This window comes from Manis javanica, chromosome 3 (genome assembly GCF_040802235.1).
Source record: "Manis javanica isolate MJ-LG chromosome 3, MJ_LKY, whole genome shotgun sequence".
Taxonomy (NCBI): Eukaryota; Metazoa; Chordata; class Mammalia; order Pholidota; family Manidae; genus Manis; species Manis javanica.
Window position 1 is genome coordinate 35,717,510 of NC_133158.1, and position 22,251 is coordinate 35,739,760.

The 22,251-nt window shown below is 57.7% G+C and overlaps 1 protein-coding gene across 15 annotated transcripts in view; it reads left to right on the forward strand.

The window, feature by feature from the left end:
• Window positions 1–22,251, forward strand: part of IQSEC1 (IQ motif and Sec7 domain ArfGEF 1) — a 376,498-nt gene that overhangs the window by 330,226 nt on the left and 24,021 nt on the right. For 14 of the 15 annotated variants that reach the window (XM_037023623.2, XM_037023626.2, XM_037023630.2 and 11 more), the window contains 3 exons: window positions 3,869–4,160; window positions 8,726–9,975; window positions 20,320–20,481. In XM_037023623.2, the coding sequence (XP_036879518.2) occupies window positions 3,869–4,160; window positions 8,726–9,975; window positions 20,320–20,481 (1,704 nt within the window). Of the gene's footprint in view, window positions 1–3,868; window positions 4,161–5,398; window positions 7,042–8,725; window positions 9,976–20,319; window positions 20,482–22,251 lie in introns of those variants that run through there. The other variant, XM_037023635.2, reaches the window with a different exon arrangement.

Sequence of the window (22,251 nt, forward strand, 5' to 3'; positions counted from 1 at the left end):
CGAATCACCGCTGCCCCGAGAGAGCTTCCTATGGACGCGGGAAAGAGTAAACCAGAAATCATGGCGATTACGTTATACGGTGTGTTACAAGGTGATGGTGGTCGTGAAAGGGGAAAGAGGGTCAGGGAGGCTTGCGGGGTCTGGGGCAGTATGTGATTTAAGTCAGGTGAGTAAGGGAGGATGCAATTGAGAGGCGGCACTGAGTCAAGACCTGCAGGAGGTGAGAGTGTGGTCTGTGCGGAGACCTGGGGTGGAGAGGTCCAGGCAGGGGGAACAGCCAGTGTAAATGCCCTGAGGCAGGGGTATGCCTGACCCCTTTGAGAAGAGAGGAAGGAAGCCAGTAAGGCTGGGACAGAATAAGCCAGGGGGAGAGGAGCCCAGATGCGTGCAGCTGAGAGGTCAGGCTGTGTAGGGCATTGCAAGGACAGCATCTTCTAAGTGTGGTGGGGAGCAGGGGAGGCACTTGATCTGGCTTATGTTTTATCAGGATTGCTCTGACTGCCTGGGGAGAAGAGAGGTGAAGGTGACTGATGACCAGGGAGCATGATTGTGCCCTGGCCACCTGCTGGGAAGTGGGCAGAGCCTGGGTGTGTTGGAAAGACGGGGCTGATGGGCTGAGGAGGCTGTAGTTGCCGCCATGGCAAAGGGAAATTCTGTGGGTGACCAGCAGACCGCTTCCCTTGGCCTCAAGAGGAGGCCTGGCCCTCTCTCCCAAGCATGTTCTGGAACCAGCTTGCTCAAGGCATTTGGGAGCCAGGTGATACCCATGGCAGGAATTCTGGGCTGGTGCAGCCCCGAAAGTTCTTGCTTCCCCCCAACAACCTCCATCCCTGTCATATCCCAAAGAGTGCCCCTCCCCTCGGCCCAAAGCTTCCATGGTCATCACACCCACACCAGTGTCCTGCCTGTGACTCTGGCCAGCGAGGTAGCCAGGCCCTTCCCCACAAAGTCCTTGAGTTCAGTGGCTGTCACCTCTTCCCTCTCCTAGGCCTGCTCTGCCCCAAACAGAGCCCCTGGGAATGATGACAACCACTCAAATTCACAGGCAGACTAGGGCCCAGCCTCCCCTCCCCGCTCTCAGAAGAGTGAATGCCCCATTCCACCTGCCTGCAGTGGTCTGAGGCCAGGTGAGCAGGGCTAGGTAACAGCTGTGAGGGTGGACATGGCTCCTCTGTCCCAGGGCACATTGGGGTGGCATGGTGGGGGTCCCCCTGCCCCTGCCTGACAGGGCTTCCAGCAGCTCCAAGCACCCCCTGAGGCCTGGAAAGGGTTTCCACTCCCGAGACCTGTGCAGAACCCGCCTGCAGTCTCCCTGTGTTTCTGAAGTTCAGGGCTGCCAGACTATTTAAAATCTTTATGAGCTACAAGCAGAGCCCCGGCTGCGTGGCCTCAAAGTTGAGATTTTGCTTCCTGTCAGCCTTTTGCTTGGAAAAACAGATTCGGCCCCTGACCAAAACATTTTCAGTGGGTGGAAATACTTCCTGGCAGGGTGCTTGCAGGCTGAACAGAGGAGACAAGCCCGGGAGGAGTGGGGCCTCTGGGCCCCAGGGCCCTGGACACACATTTCTAGCAGAGCCTGTGTACTCGTCTCTCTATGTCAGGGACCGACCACCTGCAGGTCTGCTGCGGGGCCTCCTGTACTCCCTTGCAGCTACTGACGGACCCACCAGGGGCTTATTGTGAGGCCCCGTTGGAGGCTTCATCAGAAGAATGGTGGGTTTTTAAGCTCTGCCTGTCCCCGACCCTATCGCTGACCCAGTGTGCTTATGCGGCTCAAAGGAAGAGTCTCCCGGGTGACTGACGTCAGGACAGTCTTGGAGGGTGGTGCTCCTCTGACTCCTGACAGTACCTAGCCCAGGTGACCTGCACCACAGAACGGTAGGTAGGCCTTGGAATGAGGGTGACCCATCCTGATTCACAGCCAGAACAAGGCAGGGCATCCAGGTCCCTAAACTCCCAGCTCAGGGCTCTTCCCAAGGAAGGACCTGTGTCACACTCTGGTCTCTGGGGAGCACAATGGGATGTCCTTTGTCACTGGAGACCCACTGCTTGTCCCCAGAGGCCAAAGCCCATTGGTGGAGCAGAAGTCCTGTGCTATTCTTAAACTACAAGTGGGAAAGCAAGCGCAGGGATTTACAGCCTGTCCCTGGCTTGGGGCAGAATTGGAGTTAAAGGCTGCTTCCTGCTGCCTGGGTCTGCTGGCCTTGCCTTGGCCCCCTGCTCCAGGGCCTTCCGCCCTATGCCCCCACTCTGATCTCTCCCCAAGGAGTCAGTGAACAGTCTCACATTCTATACTTGGCAGCGAGGCCCTGCCAGGCCCTGGGACAAGTGGGAACAGTGGAAGCAGAGCTGGGCAGCCAGCTGCTGAATGCAAGGCGTTCCCATTGGTCTACAGACAGGACCACTGAGGAAGGGCTGTAGCCTGAGTGGGGCCAGTGTTCTCTTCTCTCTGCTGGGCCACTTCCAGAGAGACCTTTACCCTGGCCCCGGGGATCTGAGGCCTGAGTGATACCCTGCAGGGATGTGAAATTGGCGGGTCCCCATTGGAGAGGCTGCCAGAACCTGTGTTAGAAACCCGTCGCCTCAACCTCACCCGTCCTTCCGTCCTTGTCCCTCACTGAAAAGCAATTTGCTGCAGGCACTAGTGACCATCTTCTAAGTGCATGAGTTCGGGATGAATGAGTCAGCCAGTCCCTCTCTGTCCCCTGCTTGTCAGGTGATGCTGCTCCTGCTTGTCGCTTGGAACACTGCAAGGGACGGGTGTGCATCTGGGGGCGAGGGGCAGTGAGGTGGAGGTGAACCCCCGGTTTTGGGAATCCCACCAACCTGGGCTTCTATCCCAACTCACCTACTCACTCCCCAGGCTTTGGGGGTCTCAACCAGAAAGGAGGAGTTAATGATTCCTCCTGTGCAGGCTGGTTCACAGGTATAGAGAAAATGTATGTACAGCACCAGGTTCCTTTCTAAGCCCACTGTAGCAGGTGCCACAGGCAGGGTGGCTGAAACAACAGACATTTCCTCCCGCTTCTGGAGGCCAGAAGTCCAATACCAGGGGGTCGTCAGGCTCGGTTACTCTGAGGCCTCGGTCCTTGGCTTGCAGACGGCTGTCTTCCCTCTGTGTCCCTACATGGTCCCTCTGTGTGTGTCCTGTGTCCTAATCTCCTCTTCTCGTAAGGACACCAGTCAGATTGAATTAGGGCTCGCCTACTGTACGACCTCACTTCACCTTAATCACCTCTTTGAAGCCTGTCTCCTAATCCAGACACGTGCAGAAGTACTGGGGGCCAGGACTTCATGTGAACTGGGGCTGGGGGCGTGATTCAGCCCATAGCAGACACCACCGTGCCTGACCCCCGAGCAGGTGTGCAGTAAGGAGTCACTTGTTAATTACTGTTTAAGAAAGATTTACTTAATCCAGGTGGTGGGAGCGAGGGAGAGAAGGTGACAGGATCCGTTCAGTTCAGCAAATGTTCAAGAGCGCTTTGGACAAGCCGGGCCCTGCTGGAGGCGCCGGAACCTCAGGGGCTGGCGGGAGGAGCCTCTGTTCCTGCAGAGCTACAATGCTCTCAAGTAGGAGACAGACAATAGCCAAATCAGTCAGTAAAGTGTATCAGATACTAGAAGGTAGTGAGTTTTAGAGAAAATGAAATCTGAGGGAGGTGAACCTTAGGAAGGTGCAGGGCAGAGCAGAGGTCCTTCCGGCTCCATATGGGAATCAGTGGTGGGCGGAGGGGGAGGCAGGGAGACCATGTGTTGTGGGGTCCCCTGGAACCTGTGGGGTCTTCCTCATGGCTCCTGTGCCCTGTCAGTCCCAGGGTTTGGGTTTCCTGCTCACTGTGGGCCTCTCCCCTCTCCTTCTCCACTGCAGCGTCGAGGGCGAGGCACCCAGCAGCGAGACCGGCACGTCCCTGGACAGCCCCTCGACCTACCACCAGGGCCCCTTAGCGCCCGGCTCCAGCCTGAGCCCGGACCACTACGAGCACACGTCGGTGGGGGCCTATGGGCTGTACTCCGGGCCTCCGGGGCAGCAGCGCACACGGCGGCCCAAGCTGCAGCACTCGACCTCCATCCTGCGCAAGCAGGCCGAGGAGGAGGCCATCAAGCGCTCCCGGTCTCTCTCTGAGAGCTATGAGCTCTCCTCGGACCTGCAGGACAAACAGGTAGACGGGGCAGCCCTCAGGCCTGGCAGAAAGTCCACCTGGGAAGGGCGGGAGGCTCCCAGCCCCAGACGGTGGGTCCCATACACCCTGACAGATGGGAGCACGGGCCAGGCACACATCCACGCAGCTGATCTCTGCCCGTGGGGAGGATGTGGAGTAAAGGGACAGGATGGTCGGACATTGCTTCCTTTGGGCCTTTGTGTCCACCTTGTGCACAGCTCTCATGGCCGGGGCCCAGGGGGCTGTGGGTGTCCAGACATCAAGGCTGGACACCCCCAGGGCACACAGGTTAGGTGGCCAGCCACTGACATTCTGAGGTCCCAGGAGAGTCCTGAACCTTAGGTGGTCTCCAGCAAAAGCCAGGAAGCGGGAGGGAGATCAGTTCACAACATAAATAGCACAGGCTCTGAAAGGAACGCCAGGCCCCTCCACAGCCAACCAGGCCAGCTTACTTATTATATCCTCTCGGGTTTACAACTGTGTTCTCGTGGGAAATCACCTCAGTGAAGGCTGTGCCTCCTCTTTAGGGGCCTCGGCCCAGGTCCACTGTGGGGCAGGCACCTGTGTGCAGAGCAAGGAGGACGTGAGGCCGGCCCGCCTGGCTTCAGAAGGGGAGGGCCTAGAGGCGACGTATCGGGGTGAGGGGAATGAGGAGAAGCTGGCCCAGCTGGGTGGGGGCAGAGACTTCTCACTTTAGTCCCTCAGAGTGCAGGCACATAGTAAGCACTTTAATAAGATTTCTCCTGTGAAACTCTGCCGGGAAGTGTGAGGCTCCAGAACCCCCTGGGCTCCCAGGAAGCAGCTGTGCAAGCATGCAGGACCTGGCTCGTCTGCCCTACTTTCCCCAGCTCCTGGGCACTGCGTTTGGGCAGTTTCCCCTGCCTGGCCCCAGGACCCTTGCAGCAGCCCCTCAGATGCCAGGCTGCAGGAGTTGCTCAGCCCTCCCTCCTGCCCACATCTGCTTCTTGCCTGGTCACCCTCTTTGCTCTCCCACCTCATTTGTCTTTTATGGAGCAGAGGTCTGGGCCTGGTAGCCCCTGACTTCTTCCCAGAGCAGAGTAGGTGCTGCCCAGGGGGGTCTACCCACTGACAGAGCCCCCTCCCAGCCCCCTCCTCTTCCTGCTCTCCATGCTGCCCTGCAGCGTTGGACAGTCCTGCCTCCCTTGGCCCTGGCCTCTCCTCCTCCTACCTGTTTATGGGGGCTGATGGGGCTGGCGAGTGGTCAGAGCCTGATAGAAAATGGCCCCTTGTCAGGCTGTGGGAGCAAAGAGCCCCCTGCCCGCTGGGACCCTCAGCCCCACGGCCAGGCCCATGGCAGGCAGAATGGCCTTGGTCCCATTTATCAGTTCCACCCTGATCCAAATAGATCGGAATGGTTTTCCAGTAAAAGACATCTGCAGCAGGACCATTAAAATGGAAAACGAGAAAGGTTAAAAGACTTAATAGAGGCCTGTGGAGATAATTGTATGCTTCCTTAATATGGCCACAGCTGTTCATTTTCATCTCATGCATACTAGCCGATGGCCACCATGTGCCAGACGCTGTGCTGGGTGCTGGGAGCTGACAGTAGACAAGGTGAGACCCTGGCTATTGATCTGACACCATGGTCCAGGAGATGGACTACAAACAAGTTAGCAATAAAGACCCAGTTTAATTCCAGAAAGTCATAGAAACTCCAGTGATGATAAAATAGGGGAAAGAAATGGAGTGAATGTGGGAGGTGACAGCCTTGGAGAAGGGAGGTGGGGAAGACCTCTCTTAGTAGTATCAGAACTGGGTGTCTGAGGAAGGGGCCTTCCAGGAAGCACTAACAGCAGGTGCCAAGGCCCTGAGGCAGAATAAGCTTGATGGAAAGGAAAGCAGGGAAGAGGAGGTGGCCTTGAGGGCCACTGAGCGCTTGTTCCACTGAGCTCCCAGGCTATCCAGGATAAGTGAGAATAGGACAGATTGCATGGGAATTGCTGAGTGAAGGTAGGGTGCCCAATTCCAGCTAAAGTCTGAATAACGCAGAGCCCCGTTTCAGTGAAGGAAGCCCAGCGGGAAGTGGGAAGTGCCTTCGTTTCCCTCTGGTCCCTGGGCCTCTGCCCCTTCTGGTGGTTTCCTGTAGGTGAGCTGGGGTCTGAGCTGTCGAGAGGGGGCGGATCTGCTTGTGGAGGGGCTTTCCTCTTGCTGCCTCATTCCCGCTGTTGAGAAGCTTCCTCTTCAAGGGGTGAGGGCCCGATGGGTGAGCCCCTGCTGGGGGGCGGGGGTCATGTCACCGCTCAGAGCCTCTGTCCTTGGAGGGAGAGGGGGAGTCCAGAGCCACTCCCGGACTATACATCGTGGTGAGGGTGACACCCAGCAGGGGCACGCACACTGACCGGTCACCCCCTGTGCCTCAGTAACTCTCACACTGGGCCTTGAGTCAGTTCCGGCCCAGAAGGAGGAATGGGCAGGGTGAGGGCACGCCGGGGCCAGGGGCCATCCTCTCGCGGAGGCCTCTCTGGAGGGGCTGAAGGAGGCTTTGAGGATGAGACACGGAGCCCATCCCTGTGATGCCGAAGACCTTCTCCGCCCCCACCCCCAGAGTTGGGGGGATGGTCTCAGACACACAGGGTCGCTGCCTGGTTTGCAAAGTCCGAGGAGAGAAAGGGCCTGAGTGTGCTCTGGGCCTGAGCTGGGGGCCCCTGTCGTCGTGACCCCCGCCTCCAGGGCTGGCGTGAGGGGCCCAGGACCACAGGCCACGGAGGCCCAGCAGAAGGGGCTTCCTGGAACTCAGCCCTGGGCCCTTCATCTGCCCCCTGGGCTTTCGGAGCTCTACTTGAAACCCCAGAAAACAGAGACTCTCGGCCTACAGATGTGGAAGTGAGGTCATCTCTGGATGGTGTTCAGTGACTTGAGGGTGAGAGGAAAAACAGACCCTCCCTGGCTGACTCTGGGCCCCGCCAGGCTTTGAAAAGCTGTCTTCTTCCACAACGCCAGCCGCCCACCAGCACCATTCCCTGCTCCCCTCCTGCCAAGGGAGGCGCGCTGCCTGGCCCGCTGCCCCTTCCTGTGGGCCCGGAGAGCTGGCACCCCAAGAGGGTGGCCTCACAGAGCTCGCACACCCTCACTTTCCAAAGAGATGAATAGGCCATTGGCCGGCTGGGAAGCAGGGGACCAGCACCCTCCCCTCCAGGCCCGCCCCCAGCCATCCTGAGCAGCCCCTCCTGACTCAGGCCACAGCCTGGATTTGCTCAGCATCTGTTTGGCTTAATTTCAGTTACATGTGTGCATCTGTTTGTTCTCCTCGATAGACCCAGGGCTTCCTGAGGGCAGGGGCCTTACCTGTCTCTGCCGTGGCTCTGGCATGGCACCCCGCAGGAGGAGGCAGGTGAAACCTAGGCAAGCAGGGTGTGGTGCTTTGCGTCCAAAGCACAGGGTGTCTGGCTCTCAGGGACTGGCGACCTCTCTAAGCCCCACATCAGGTGCCTGCTCTGCCCAGTGCCCGGAGGTCCATGGCTTGGCCAAGAAGCCAGGTCCTTCTCATGGATTTTCTTTGATTCCTGTAGAGTGGGCACCAGGTGTTGAGAGGCATGCTGTTCACACAGGAGTGAGGTCCTGGGGAGCGGCCATTGGGCTGTCCTTGGCCCCGGAAGCAGCATGAGCCTCTGGAGGCCCATGTGCCACACCGGGAGTCACTGTCCCCCCAACCTGCCTGCAGCCCCACCCCACCTCCAAACTCACGAGAAGGGCCATCAGGGCCTGCAACTCCAGAGGGTGAGAGCTCCCAGTAGATGCTGGAGGCCTCGGTATGTGTGTTGGGCCACTTCTCTGGGCCTCAGTTTCCCTGTTTCTACAGTGAAGAGACTTGGGGACCCCATAAACGGTAACCAATTTCCAGGAATGAGCTTGAGGGTCTTCTAGCCCCTGCTGTCCCTGCCTCTCATCTAGTGCCCACCAGAATCCCATCAGGTCAGTCTCACTACTGGCCCCACTTTACAGATGGGGAGACTGCACGGTTCTAAGGCTCACTCGTTACACAGCTAACGATGGCAGGGCCAGGAGTGGGAGCCATGCATCTGACCTTGAAGCCTGCTCCTCAGTGTGGCGATTGTCTCAGGCCTCCCTGACACTCAGTGACCCTCGTGCCACCAAGCACCCAGTGTTGGGGCCGCAGGAAGGAAAGGAGGCAGGATGCCTGCAGCCCATGCTGAGGTCTTCGGCAGGTCTCAGTCTACATGTGTCTCGGGTCCCTCATCCCTGGTGGAGGGGCTGCCTTCACCTCTCCCAGCATCTCTGAGGTTTTGTTAAGCCATGCACCACAGGATATACCAGGGACACAGGCTTCAGTGGCCACAGGAGGGAAACCACCACTTTGCAAAGGCTCTGAGAAGCCTGCAGGGAGTATTCTTGCTCTAACTCAACACAGTGCATCTCCATCTTTTGGAGCCCATATTTTGCACAGCCCCACCAGTGCATCCCAGCAGTTGTTTTAATCAACTCTGGGGCTTGCTGAGGCCTCTCCAGACAGTGTGCAGTGGGGCTGGGAATGGGAATGAGCCAGCATGCTGGGTTGTCCTCACTCTTCTCTCCTCCTCCTCCAGGTGGAGATGCTAGAACGGAAATATGGGGGGCGCCTTGTGACCCGCCATGCAGCCCGCACCATCCAGACAGCCTTCCGCCAGTACCAGATGAACAAGAACTTTGAGCGCCTACGCAGCTCCATGTCAGAGAACCGTATGTCCCGCCGGATTGTGTTGTCCAACATGAGGATGCAGTTCTCATTTGAGGGGCCCGAGAAGGTGCACAGCTCCTACTTCGAGGGGAAGCAAGTCTCAGTGACCGATGACGACTCGCAGCTGGGGGCTCTGGTGCCCCCTGAGTGCGGTGACCTTGGCCAGCCACCCACTCTCAAGTCTCCAGCCCCATCCAGTGACTTTGCAGATGCCATCACGGAGCTGGAAGACGCCTTTTCCCGGCAGGTGAAGTCACTGGCCGAATCCATCGACGATGCCCTCAACTGCCGCAGCCTGCACGCTGAGGAGGCACCGGCCCCAGATGTGGGGCGGGCCCGGGACATGGAGCCCAAGCCGGCCCTGCACAGTGGGGACCACCACAGAGGGGATGCAATGACGGCCTCGTACAGCGATGTCACCCTGTACATCGATGAGGAGGAGCTCTCGCCGCCCCTGCCATCTGCACAGACAGGGCACCGGCCCCCCAGTGCTGAGTCGGACCTGCGGCTGCGGGCTGGGGCTGCTGCCCAGGACTACTGGGCCCTGGCTCACAAGGACGACAAGGGTGACACAGACACCAGCTGCCGGAGCACGCCATCGCTGGAGCGGCAGGAGCAGCGGCTGCGGGTGGAGCACCTCCCTCTGCTCACCATTGAGCCGCCCAGCGATAGCTCTGCAGACCTCAGCGACCGCTCGGACCGCGGCTCGCTCAAGAGGCACAGTGCCTACGAGCGTGGCCTTGGTGGGCAGCAGGGCAGCCCCAAGCACGGCCCCCACGGTGGCCACCCCAAAGGACTCCTCCGGGAGGAGCCGGACTTGCGGCCTCGGCCGCCCAGGCCCCTGGACAGCCACCTGGCCATCAACGGCTCGGCCAACCGGCAGAGCAAGTCCGAGTCGGACTACTCGGACGGGGACAATGACAGCATCAATAGCACATCCAACTCCAACGACACCATCAACTGCAGCTCCGAGTCCTCGTCCCGTGACAGCCTGCGGGAACAGACGCTCAGCAAGCAGACCTACCACAAGGAGACCCGCAACAGCTGGGACTCGCCCGCCTTCAGCAACGACGTCATCCGCAAGAGGCACTATCGCATCGGCCTCAACCTCTTCAACAAGTGAGTGCCCCAGCCCTGCAGGGGGAGGTAGGGTGGGCGGGACACCCTGGGGACTCAGTTGGGCCTTCCTCTCATGCCTCAGTGCCTTTGCATGCAACAAGGGATTAATGTGAACGCGTGAGGGCATGACACCTGGTACAGCCCGAGCCATTGGTAGGGGAGACAAGCCTGCTGAGCCATGGGCCGGCCCTTCCCAAGGGCCCTGTCGTGGGGAGAGCAGTGGCTCTCGCCTCCCCAGCACAGGGCCTTACCTAGAACAGTGCCTGGTACACAGTAGGTGATTGGAACATGTGTTATGTGAAGGCTGACACAGCGTGTATGCTCTGCCCAGCCGTGACCCTTAGGCTCTGGGGTTGGAGTTTATTCTCTGGGTGATGAGGGGCACAAAGGTCTCTGAGCAAGAACATGATGGGGCCGTGACGGAACAGCAAGGCCATTACGGAGCAGGTGCGGGCTGGACTCAGGTACACGTCTGCGGAGGGGACTCAGGTAAACTGGATGCTTGCAGAAGTCTCAGCAAGGCCCTGAGGGTGAGGTGTGAATTGGGTCTGTTGAGTGGCCACTCCCCACCTGGGTTTCTGGAAAGGTGCTGTGGGGGCAGTCTCAGAGCAGACTAAGGAGGGAGGTGGGTATTTAAAGCCTGCTATTCTTAGCACAGCCAAAAATAGCAAGCAGAAGGGGAGGCAGGCCGAGTGCTGGAGGAAACTGGCAGGCTGTGGTTATACACCTCATATTTCACTCTGTTTCTATCCACCGGGCCTCCAGGGCTCGGGGTCACCAAATGCCAGCCTGGTTCTGACTCCTCTGGGTTTTGGGGAGTTACTGGCTGGTGGTCACTGACACACATCTGCTGCACTTCCCTGCTCTGCTTCCTCCTCTCCTAGACTGGAGGAGGATTGGGGGCAACTTTGAGCTACTCTGGTACAAGTGGAAGTGCCATCTGGGGGGTTCAGAGAGACCTATCCCAGAGGGTGGGTATCCATGCAGGGCAGCCAGGGGGTTGTAGGTCATTGCTTAGCTAAGAATTAAGAGTCCTGGATGCCTTGCATGGACTGGGTGCACTCCTCTGAGTCTCCCGCAGGCCCGTGGCCTGCTGCGTGCCGGGACTGGCCCCACCGCTGCAGGAGCTATGGCAGAGCAGCACACAAGACAGGGAGGGTGCTGGCCTGCTTAGCCCATCCTGAACTCTGTCCTGAAGTGCCCGCACCTGCTCTGGGCACAGCCAGCTCCCAGATCATCTTAGACCCAGGCTCGTGTGCTCTCCTAGGGGAGGCTGGTTTAACCTGGGGGCCTCCCCCAGTGCCCAGGCTTACCTCATCCCTGGCAGACATCGCTTCCTGATGCAAGAGTCCTAGCTGAGCGGACAGGTAGAAGCCAGAAAAAAACGGTCTCCCTCAACCAACCAGGCTTGGTCCCTGTAGATTCTCTCTAGCTCTATTAGTTTTTAATTACATACATAATACATGAATACATTCTCCATTGGATGTGGAAGCCTTCCAGTTAGGATAACATCCCCTTTGACTCTGGTCATTTTGGAGTCTCTCCCCCAGATCTTTTTTCCAAAAAGCTCATGTGTGTGTTCTTAGGAACAGTAGACACAGCCGTGGTTCAGAACAGCTCCGGGACCAGGCTGCCCAGGTTCAAACCCTGGCCTTCCATCTGAGGCCCTCTTCTGATACGATGGTAGGCACAGATCTGTTCCTTATGCACACCCTTCTGGGGGCTCTGGGGAAGAGGCACTATCGCTGGAAATGGAGCTGCCGGGATTTAGGTAGGCACATTTTTCATTGAACTAGAAACTGCCCAATTTCTCTTTAAAAGGCGGTGCTGTTTCCTCTTTCTGCAGCTGGATCTGAGACTCCCATTTCCCTCACACTTGACGTTACCTCCCCAGCCCCAACCAAAGAGTAGTAGTGTCTCTTGGTCATTTTAGTTTGCATTTCCCTGCTTGCTTCTAAGATGGAGCATCTCTAGTGTGTCTTTGGGCCATTTGTTTTTCTCTTCTGTAAAAAATGCCTGTTCATAGTCTTTGCCCATTTTTCTGTTAGATTGTCATTTTGATTTGCTAGTAGCTCTTTATATATTGTGGGTCTACTAATCCTTTGTAATTATAAATGTTTTCTTCCTGTCACTTGTCTTTTTTTTTAATATAATTCACATACCATAAAACTCACCTTTATGAAGTGTACACTTCAGTGGTTTTTAATTATACACCTTTTAGTTTTATTCTCTCTCATCTAACAGAAGTCTTTCATTTTGCATTTTTTAAATTGAGTGTAACTGACATAGAATATTATGTTAGTCTCAGGCATACACCATAATGATTCTATATTTGAGTACATTGGGAAACGATTACCATAATAAGTCTAGTTAACATCCATCATCATACATAGCTAAAATTTCTTTTCCTTGTAATGAGAACTTCTAAAATCTACTGTCTTGGCAACTTTCAAATATACAATACAGTATTACTGTAGTCACCATGTTGTACGAAAAGCTTTTAATTTTAATTAGTCAAATCATCCCTTTTTTTTACTTTGGCTTTTCATGTTTTAATTTAAAAGGCCATGCCCCAAATCATAAAAACAGTTTTAAAATATTTTCTCCGGTAGTTTCATAGTATTATTTCATACCCTTTAGGACTTTAACCTGAAGTTTGTTCTGGAGAACCAAGGTGAAGGGTCTGACCTTTGTTATTCTACATAAATTAGCCAATCGTCTCCACACAGTTTATCAAAGAATCTGTCCTTTCTCCTAAAATTCTATCTAATTCCTACAGGAATGTAGGCCTGTGTGTGGATCCATTCATTCAATCAGGATGTGTTTACTGAACACCTCCTACATGCTGAGCACTGGGGTAGGGGCCTGGGATGTATCCGTGAACAGAATCAAGACCCTGTGAAGCTCCACGCTAATGGTTAGTGGATTCATTTATTACTATGCCAGCATCAGCCTTTTAGCTTTCTGCGTTTTCTCATTATGGCAAAACTCTTCATTCGTTCTTTTTAAAACCAGTCTTGGCTGTTTAAGTATTCTTCCACATGAATTTTAAAATCAGCTCATTCAGACCCATGAAAAATCCTGGTGGGCTTTTCACTAGAGTCACCTTCGCCTCAGAGATCAATGTGGGGGAACTTGTACCTTTACGGCATTGCCGTCAAACTGCAGGAGGCTGTTTAACCTGAAGTTAAAGTTAGCTAAAATTGATCCAGTTCCTCAGGGGAACTAGCCATGGTGCCAGTGCTCAGCAGCCACACGGGTTCGTGGTGACTAGAGCCAGACCAGCACAGCTCTAGAGCCATTCTGTCCCCACGGACGCACTAGGGGACCGGGCTGGTCTAGACCCTGAGAGCGACAGATGGCAGCAAGTGTGGCCCCATGCAGGGCGTGGGGCAAAGCCAGGCGCTCCAGGACCGCTGGACTCCGTGTGAAACGCCCCTCTGCCCGTCATGGAGGCTGCAGGGTAAGAGCGTGTACAGAGTGCCCGCCTCCCTGCCTGCTCAGCCATCGCCACCTCCCAGCCCTGTTCACCAGCTCAGGGTTGGGACGATTGGAGGAGGAACTGCTTTTCCAAAGCCATGTTCTCTAAGCAAGCAAATGCCTTTCTCACATGCAGATTTGCAACTTTTCATTCATGGAGCCCTTGCCCAGACATATGCCCACTGGCAGTCTCCCCCGGAATCTCTCAGGGACCCAGAGAAGGCTGGTGGTTCCACGCTAAGTACATAGAGCCACAGGCCCCTCTGCAGAGGCAAAGCTGGGCAACCATGTGGCTGGTTTTCCCTGGAGCTGCCAGCCGAGGATGACCAAGGGCAGGAGATTCTCGAGGACACTAAGCAGCCCTACTGTCCCGGGCCAGGATCCCTCCCCAGAAGGTGCCTCCTCACCTCCTTCCACCTCTCCACACCTACCCCAGCTCCCTGTGGCTCTCCTGTGGGGCTCTTGCCCCCATACCACCACCTCCTCCCCTCCCCAGCTCCCTGCCCTTGCCCACCCCCTAACTGCCTCCCTGCCCACCCAGCCTTCCAGACAGCTTAGTTCCTACACGCTCCCCGGAGTGAGCTTTCCCGGCACAGACCCCGCAACAGCGAATGGTGTGTCCAAAGTGGGCCCACCAGTGGAAGGAAAAGCAAAACAAATGAAACCTGAGAAAGCGATGCAGGTTGGCGCAGAGGGGCCATCCCCAGTGCCTCCAAGCATCTGCCCTTCTTGGGAGCCACACATCTGGCTCACAGCACAGGAGGGAGGGTGGGGATCCACGAGTCCCAGGCAGAGGCAGGAGGGTTTCCGCCCCAGCTCTGCCACACACCAGCTGCAGGGCCTCAGCAACTCTCTGCACCCTCTGGGCCTCGCTGGCTGCACCTAGAAAATGGGTACAAAGTCCTGCCCCCACCCCCACCCCCACCTGGTGAGGATTGGAGGTCGTAGAACAAAGAGCCTCACCTGGAGCACGCCGGCAAGGAGGGGCTAGTGGCTGGCAGCTAGGGCTCCTGCGCCCAGGGCTAGTGCCAAAGGGAGAGTGCTTCTAGGGCCTCAGGCTTGAGGAAGACCCAACAGGTGGTTTGGAGGACAGAGCAGTTGTATGTAATGAGAACGACTGATGCTTACATGTGCTGACAGTGTGCAGGGCGCTGTCCTATGAGTCCGTTGTGCTTAAAGTCTTGTTCTCCTGTCGGGGGCAGACTGCTTTTAACCCCCCTGGACAGTTGGGTGAACAAGACCTCCAGAGGGTCACCCGTCTGAGGTCGCATTCCTGGTAGGCAGCCAGGCTGGAACTCACACCCTGCCACGCGGCTCCGGCACACGTCCCCGTGACCTTCAGCGTGGGGACTGCCATGCATGTCACCTGTGCTCCCCGCCTTATGGGGCCACAGGGGCAAACTGAGCGTCCAGGAGGCAAAGCCACAGCACTCGTGGGAGGTCCTGCAGCCCTGGAGCTGTGGTCCTGGGGATGTCACAGCAGCAGGAGCTGGGGTCAGCACCCACAATCCTAATGGGTGCCCAGGGCCCTCACTCAGCCTGTCACCTGCTTGCCCATGGAGGGTATCTAAATCCCACACCTGTGCCCAAGGGTGCAGGCCTCTCTGTGCCCATCTCCCCTTTCATGGCCCTCCCACTTATTCTCTCTGGCAAGGGCCCCTGTGACCGTAGCCCAGGCCGATTTACTACAGTTGACTGCAGTCATAGGGGAACCAGGCCAGATGTCCCCCACCTCTGGAGGAGTGTCCTCATCCACAGAGCTGCCCAGGACAAAACAGGCATCCTTGTATGGGAGTGAGCATCTCATCTCTGAGAAGGGAGTAAGCAGGGCCTCAGCAACCACTTGGTGTGACAGTGTTCTGAGACCCCTGCTCAGGCTGGAAGCTGTTCACAGCGGCCCCTGGGTGAATAGGGGGTGCCCTCTGCCTGCTCTTCCTTCCACATGTCCACGGCAGCCGCTAAGGAGGGAAGCAGGGAGCCGGGAGAGCACCGCCGTGTGCCTGGGAGGTGCTCTGAGACTCCACCCATGAGGCTTCAGCCACAAATACCTGCGAGGGGAGCAGGCTCAGAGGGTGCAGGGATTGGCCGGCCCCTCTCGGTAAGCAGCAGAGCTGGGGTCGGACTCCTGATCTGCCAACCCCAGCTCTGTGCTCCTTGCACGTAAGGTGTTTATTGTGACGAATGAAAATAATGACCACCTGCCTGTGTGGAGGCACATTAAGAGCCAGGCGTGGTGCTGAGCATTCATGTGTCATCTCATTGGACCCTCACTGGGTTCTAGGGAGCTGGTGCCCAGAGAGGCGCAGGCACTAGCCTGAAAGCCAGAAGTGCTGGCTCCCAGGTCCTGGGGGGGACCCCAAGCCTGTGCCAGGCTGTCAGCCATGCTGACCGGCTCTCTTAGGAGCACTTTGTACCACTGAGGAGAAGGTCAGTGTCCTATTCCCCTCGACATGAGGCACCCCTCACTGCCTTCAGAGCCCTCGGGGTCCCAAGCCCTGCCCCAGGTCTGGGGTGGCTGGTGCCAGACCCCTCAAAGAGGAAGACAGCACCAAGGCAGGCCCCACAGAGCATACCAGCCATGCCAGAGGGTGATTCCTGCACCTTTCCTCTGGCATAAGTGCAGGCAGGATCCTGACAGCCACATTCAGCCTGGGTTCCCAGCATCAAAAAGGACTTTGTAAAAATCAGAGCTGTAAGATACAGTCTGAGGAGGTGAAGAGCTTGCTGGCCCAGATGTGTGTGAGCAGATGGAAGGAGGTCACTTCTCTGCAGGACGCTGGAGGGACTCAAGGCCGGATTGCCCAATTGCAGGGCACTTCCAGGTGTGCAGGGATTTTCCAATGCCGAGTGTGGTGAGTCCATGGCACCCAGGGCCAGTCTGTGAGCAGTCATGGGATGGACCAGCCTCCCCACCGGCAGGATCCTCAGGCATCACTGGCACGCAGACCCTTGTGTTGGCCTCTGGATTAATCAGGACCTTCTCCGCTGCACGTGACAGGGACGCAATCAAACTGGTTTAAACAAAGAGGCATTACCCATTCACGGACCTAAGAAGCTGTTGGGCATCTCTTGGCTGGCTGCCCCAGAACTGGCTGTATCCTCTGCCGGTACCCCGTCTGGGGCAGGAGGACCGCCCACAGTGCAGGGCTCATGGGCCAGCATCATGGCAGCTGCAGGAGGAGGAGAGATGCTCCTTCTCTATTGGCCCCTGCTGGCTCTCTGAGCCCCTGGCTTGGTCGGCAGGATGCAGAGCTCTGACTGGCCAGGCTGCCAGTACGGTCAGTCTGCAGGGTCAGGGGGCCAGAGCTTGAGGTGGGATGGGAAACCGAGGCCTACTAGGTGCCATGCTGGGAGGTGCTGCACAGTAGTCCACCTCCTTCTTTTCTTCAACTGCTTGAGCAGCTAGAAATGATCAGAGAAGCCCAATGTTGACTCTCCAGATCTGCCCATGAATCACCCAGCATTTGGTTCCAGCAAGTAGGTGACCCTTAAGTGCACAGCCTTATCACTGCCTTCCTAAGAGCCCCGAAAGCTAGGCGCCACCACTGACTGCTCGCAGCCCAAGGATGACAAGTCACTGGTGAGGTCACGGCCAAGTGTGAATCAGCAGCGGACTGGAGAAAAGCCAGCCCTGCCAGGCTGGCAGCACCCAGCAGGGGTGGAGCTGTGGGCTCTCCACAGGACAGGTCTGTCCCACCACCTACTTGGAGCTGGTGGAGCCTGGAATGCAGAGTGGGTCAGGTGTAGATGGTGAAACTGTTGAGCTCAGTGCCTATCGATGCTGGGCCCTTGGGGGGTGGAAGTAAGAGAGGAAATAAGAGAAAGAGCTGTGGCTCAACAGAGCTGGACAGTGGGTTTCAGCAACAGTGATGAGGTGGCGAAGGGAGAGTGAAATTGTAGGGGCTTCTCTGAGCAAAGGAATGCGTTAAAGGCAACACGCTCTCGCTGGGCAACTGGGAGCCAAGTTCCCTGACATCCCCGTGCCCTCATTTGGTATCTGTCAAATGAGGCTTTTGCCTTGGCCCTTCCTTCTGGCATGTTCCCTCTTCCTGGCCCCTGGGTCAGTGCCACCTCCCCGGGGGTGGAGGGGCCTTTCCTGCCTCTTTCAACGAAAGTTCACACTTTCTCCAGGCAGTGGCATCTCGCTTTGGCTCCGCCCGTCACTGACCCTTTTCTTACAGCCATATAACCAGCAGTGTTTGTTGAGGACTAAGAGGCATGAATGCATTTAATCTTCACAGTCACTCCGCTGTGTGCACCGTTGCTGTCCCCATTATATAAATGGGGAAGCTGAGGCACAGAGAGGTTAAGTACCTTGCCCTGAGTCATACTGCCCACCTCTCCCCACATCTGTACCACTGCTGGGGTACCTGCGGAAGTCTCCTTGCTGGGCTCCCAGCTCAGACCTGGCCTTGCTCACAAGAGCAGCCTGAGGGAGCCTCTTAACATGCACAGCAGGTCCAGTCACTGCCCTATTCAGAACACACTGGGGCTTCTCATCCTACTCAGGGAAGCTGGACTCCCCTCGGCCTCCACAGTGCTGTGGGGTATGGGCCCCCAGCTGCCCTCCTCACCCCTCCCCTAGGGCCCAACTCTCAGCCTTCCTGGAGCAGCCTCATGGTCCTCAATCCTGCAAAACCATTCCCACCCCAGGGCCTATGCATTTGCTGTTACCTCCACCCGCAATCTCCTCAATCACTTTGGTCACTGCCCAATGTCACCTGGTCAGAAAAGCCTTCTGCTTCACCTTTTGGAGCCCCTCCCCACACCCTCTGGCCATCACTCAGTCCCTTTGCCCTGCAGGCCATGGATTGCAGCCTGCCATTGTGGTGGGCACTCATGGCCGGCCCCGCACACTGCTGTGGTCCACAGTGGCACCCAGCAGAGTAGACACATGGTACTTAATCTATGAAGACCTTGCGTTTCCATGGCCCCTCGTACAGCCTCCTACCTGCAGTGCATTCCACTCTCCCACTCACTCTGAGCTCCTCCAGGGTGGGGGGGCCCGGGTCCTGGAAGCCCTTGATGCTGCCTGATGTTGGCATGTGGACACAGGAGGGAGCAGCTAAAGGCAGAAAGGGGAGAGCAGCCACCTCCCCAGAGAAGCAGGAGCTGGCTAGGCCTGGACCTGGGCACCTGTCAGGGCCTCGAGGGGCCCAGGGTGACGTGGGTGACCTGCAGGAGGGGGCCTGAGTTGGGGAGGCCCAGCCCGGCTCTCCACACATCGTCGCCCGGACCACAGACCCATGAGTGCCCGATGGTCTCATTTTTCAAGAGAAGCCAGAAATCCGGGTTCTGTTTGAGCTCTCCCCATTTCTAAATGTTGGCGACTAACTAAAATTCTTTTCATTAATTCTGTGTGGGCCAAAGAAAGCACAGCTGTGGGCTAGCCATGGTGATCCCTCACTTAGACACTGCGGGTGGGCGAGGTGGGCACAGGGCTGGCATGGAGTGGGCAGTGTGAGTGTGACCTGCTTGGGCTGCGGGGGCAGTGGCCAAGTGGCTGGAGAGGCCTGGGGCATGGGGCGGGGCTTGGTCGGAGACCCCAGAGTCATGGTGAGGAACGGGGTATAACGTGGGAGCCCAGTGGGCATGGGTGAGCAGGGCCACTCTGTTACCAGTTCCATGCCAGGACCCAGCCAGCCGGCAGCCGCTCCCTGCCAAACTCCAAGGGCAATGTTAGGTTGTGTGGTCATCCTGGGTAAAAATAGCAGGGTCACCTTGCAGCAGAAGGACTAGTTTTTATGTGCACGTGGGAGTACAGTATGTGCTACTGTAAGCTAGTGCTGCAGTGTTCATGAGGCGTGTGGACACTGGCCCTCACCTCCGTGCCCCCTGGGACAGCAGGACACTGACCTCTACCTGCTGGCGCAAGGGAAGGGCCGAGCCCCCACTTGTGGGGGTTCCCGCTGACCCCACCTGGCATGGCAACTGGGTGTACCCCAGGGGCCACATAGCTCCTGCAGCCCATCTGAGGCTCTGGGTTTGACAGAGGAGGACACCTGCCCTTCGAGGATCACATACCACCCTGTCTCCTTTGACCAGCACTTCCGTGTGAGGTCAGCCAAACCTGCATCATGCAACCAGCCTGGCAGCGGGCAGAGGGCCACAGGGAGGAAGGGGCTTGCCTGGGCTCACCGCCAAGCTCCTGAGGATCCTCCTGCCGCCACAGCCCACCTGGGCCTGCAGCTTCCAGTGCAGGAGCCCTGCTGGGCCAGTCAGCCCTTCCCAAAGCCATCCATGGCTGCCCAGACTGGTCAGCTGTCATAGCTTCGTTTCCCGCCCTGTAAATTGGGGCTACCACTAAGAACCTTTTGCACATACGCACATGCATACTCATTCAGCATCCCAGCCACCTGACTGTTACCTCGGTAACTCCTTCAGCAGGGTGGTGGAGGCCCCTGGCAAGGTCACACCGTCTGGCTCCTAAACAGGATGGTAACGTGCACCAACCCCAGGGAGTGGTGTGAGCAGTAAGCAGGTAGCATGTGTAGGGTGCTCAGTGATGGCACATAGTAAGGGTTCAGTAGGTGTTAGAGATGGTTTACTCTCCGTGGGGGGCAGCTTCTGCGCAAAGGGGAGCACGGAGCTGGGCCGGGTAGGGGACAGGTCTGTGGGCATGCCAGACTTTGGGGTGAAAGCAGTGGCAGTTGGTTCCTGCTCCAGCACCCATGGGCCATGGTCCTGGGGCGGGCCTTGTCCCAGCACGATCTTGGTGCCAGACCTGGGCTGCCCTAGGTTTCCCTGTGTCACAGGCTTGGGGTGGGACAGAAAGGGCACCCCAAGTGCCTGCGGAGGAGGGGGCCAACCCAGAAGGGGCCAAGCAGCCAGGACTGAGCCTGTCTCTTTCCCCCCTGCCCCCAGGAAGCCTGAGAAGGGCATCCAGTACCTCATTGAGCGTGGCTTTGTGCCCGACACGCCAGTGGGGGTAGCCCACTTCCTGCTGCAGCGCAAGGGCCTCAGCCGGCAGATGATTGGCGAGTTCCTGGGCAACCGGCAGAAGCAGTTCAACCGCGATGTTCTGGAGTGAGTCTGGGGCTGAGGCGGGTGGGGGCCTCCGTGAGCCTCGTGCCCACAGTGTCAGGCTCTCCTGCTGGTTGGGACAGACACTGAATCCTCCTCTTTTCTTTTCCTTGATCCTGAACACATACACAGATGCCCCACGCTGTTCTGCATGTCACACCCTGCCGGGCACATGTGAGCACCTGCCCATGGATGCTGTGTTTCACACACTGACCCTGCATGTGCCCTTAGCACCCCCATCCCTCCAGCAGAGCAGAGACGCCCAGCACTGGAGGGTTGGTGGTCTGGACCCCTTCCTTTGGCCTGGCTGCCCTCCACCCTGACACACCGCGGGAGGGTACCAGGCCCAGAGGGACCCCAGCTCTGCCCCTGCCTGCTTCTCCTGGCCAGCAGATCTGGGGTGAGAGTCCCCCCTGGCTAGTGGCCACAGCACTCTGAGCTGCTTGCAGTCTTGCAGATAAATGGGTCTCCAGCTCATTGGGAACTACCAGCCATTTTGAGAAGTCCTGCCCAGGAGGCACCCTAAAACTGTCCCCTGAGACTGTCCTGAGCCCAAAGGGGCCATGTTTAGACTCCCGTGTGCAGAGCAATGTCTGCAGAGAGGCCCTATGCCCTCACCGCGGTATGGGCGTCAGGGGTCACTGACCCCTCACAGATGAGGAGCCCAAGCTGGTGGAGCAGGCAAGCTCTGGCTGGGTGTCCTGCCCACCCTTTGCTGGGGCCTGGGGGAGCATCTCCAGGTCTGCTGTTGAGGACATTTCCAGCCCAGGCCACTGCAGGCTGCAATGCTGACCCCTGGCCAGTCAGATCAGAAATCAGAGCCGGGTAGACAGTGAGCCATCAGTAACAGTGGTGGTGCTTTCCCTCTGTCCAGACTGGCCTCGCCAGGTGACAGAACAGCCAGGGTCTTCCTGGTCAGGCCAGTTCTACAATGAGGAAGGGCCTGGCCACGAGGGCACCCACCTCTGGCGCCTCCCTGGGAGGAAGCAGGCAGGTGCTGTGGCCTCTGTTTCACAGGTGAGGAGACCCAAGCTCGAGGGAAGGGGCTGGCCTGGACGCCAACCCCCCCAGACTCACATACACACATGCATACGCATTCAGGCGCACTCCACACCCGTGTGTACACACACATACACACACAGACACGCGCACAGGAGACACGGTGAGCCAGGGCTCTTGCTGGCGGCTGGTGTGTGGCTGGCACCCAGTAGAACGGCATCTGTGCCCTTCCTTGGCCAGCAGGCCCCCTGGGCTGCTCTCGGTCTGAGCCACCTCTGTTCCGGCGTCAGGAACAGCCTGCTGTCCCCATCCATGTGGTTAGTGCCCCCCTCCGCCTGTTAAACCATGTGAGGAAGCAGTCCAGGGGGAAGCAGATCAGCTCCTTGTAAAGCAGGGAAGGCCTTCTCCATCTAGTGCCCCATCCCTGCAGCCATTCCTGTGTTCCCCCACATCCCCTCCCTGCTGCCTCCTGGCCTGTAGGAAATCCGTGCATTGTTCTCCTCCCATTAGAAAATAGCCTCGGCCTCAGGAAGTAGCAAGACTCCCCTTCCACCCCCAGACCCCACCCCCCAGCCCAGTCAGCAGATCATCATGTGCAGCCCCTGCTCCCTGCCTGGTCTGCAGCAACCTCAAAGGCTGCTGCCCCAAGAGGCCCTGAGCACTCAGAGAAGGATGGGGGCACCAGAGCTCATGCCCAAGCCCCTCATCACAGCAGAGGGGAGATTGGGCCCCCATGGCTGAGGCCTGTGCAGCCCCACTGGGAGTGACCGTGGC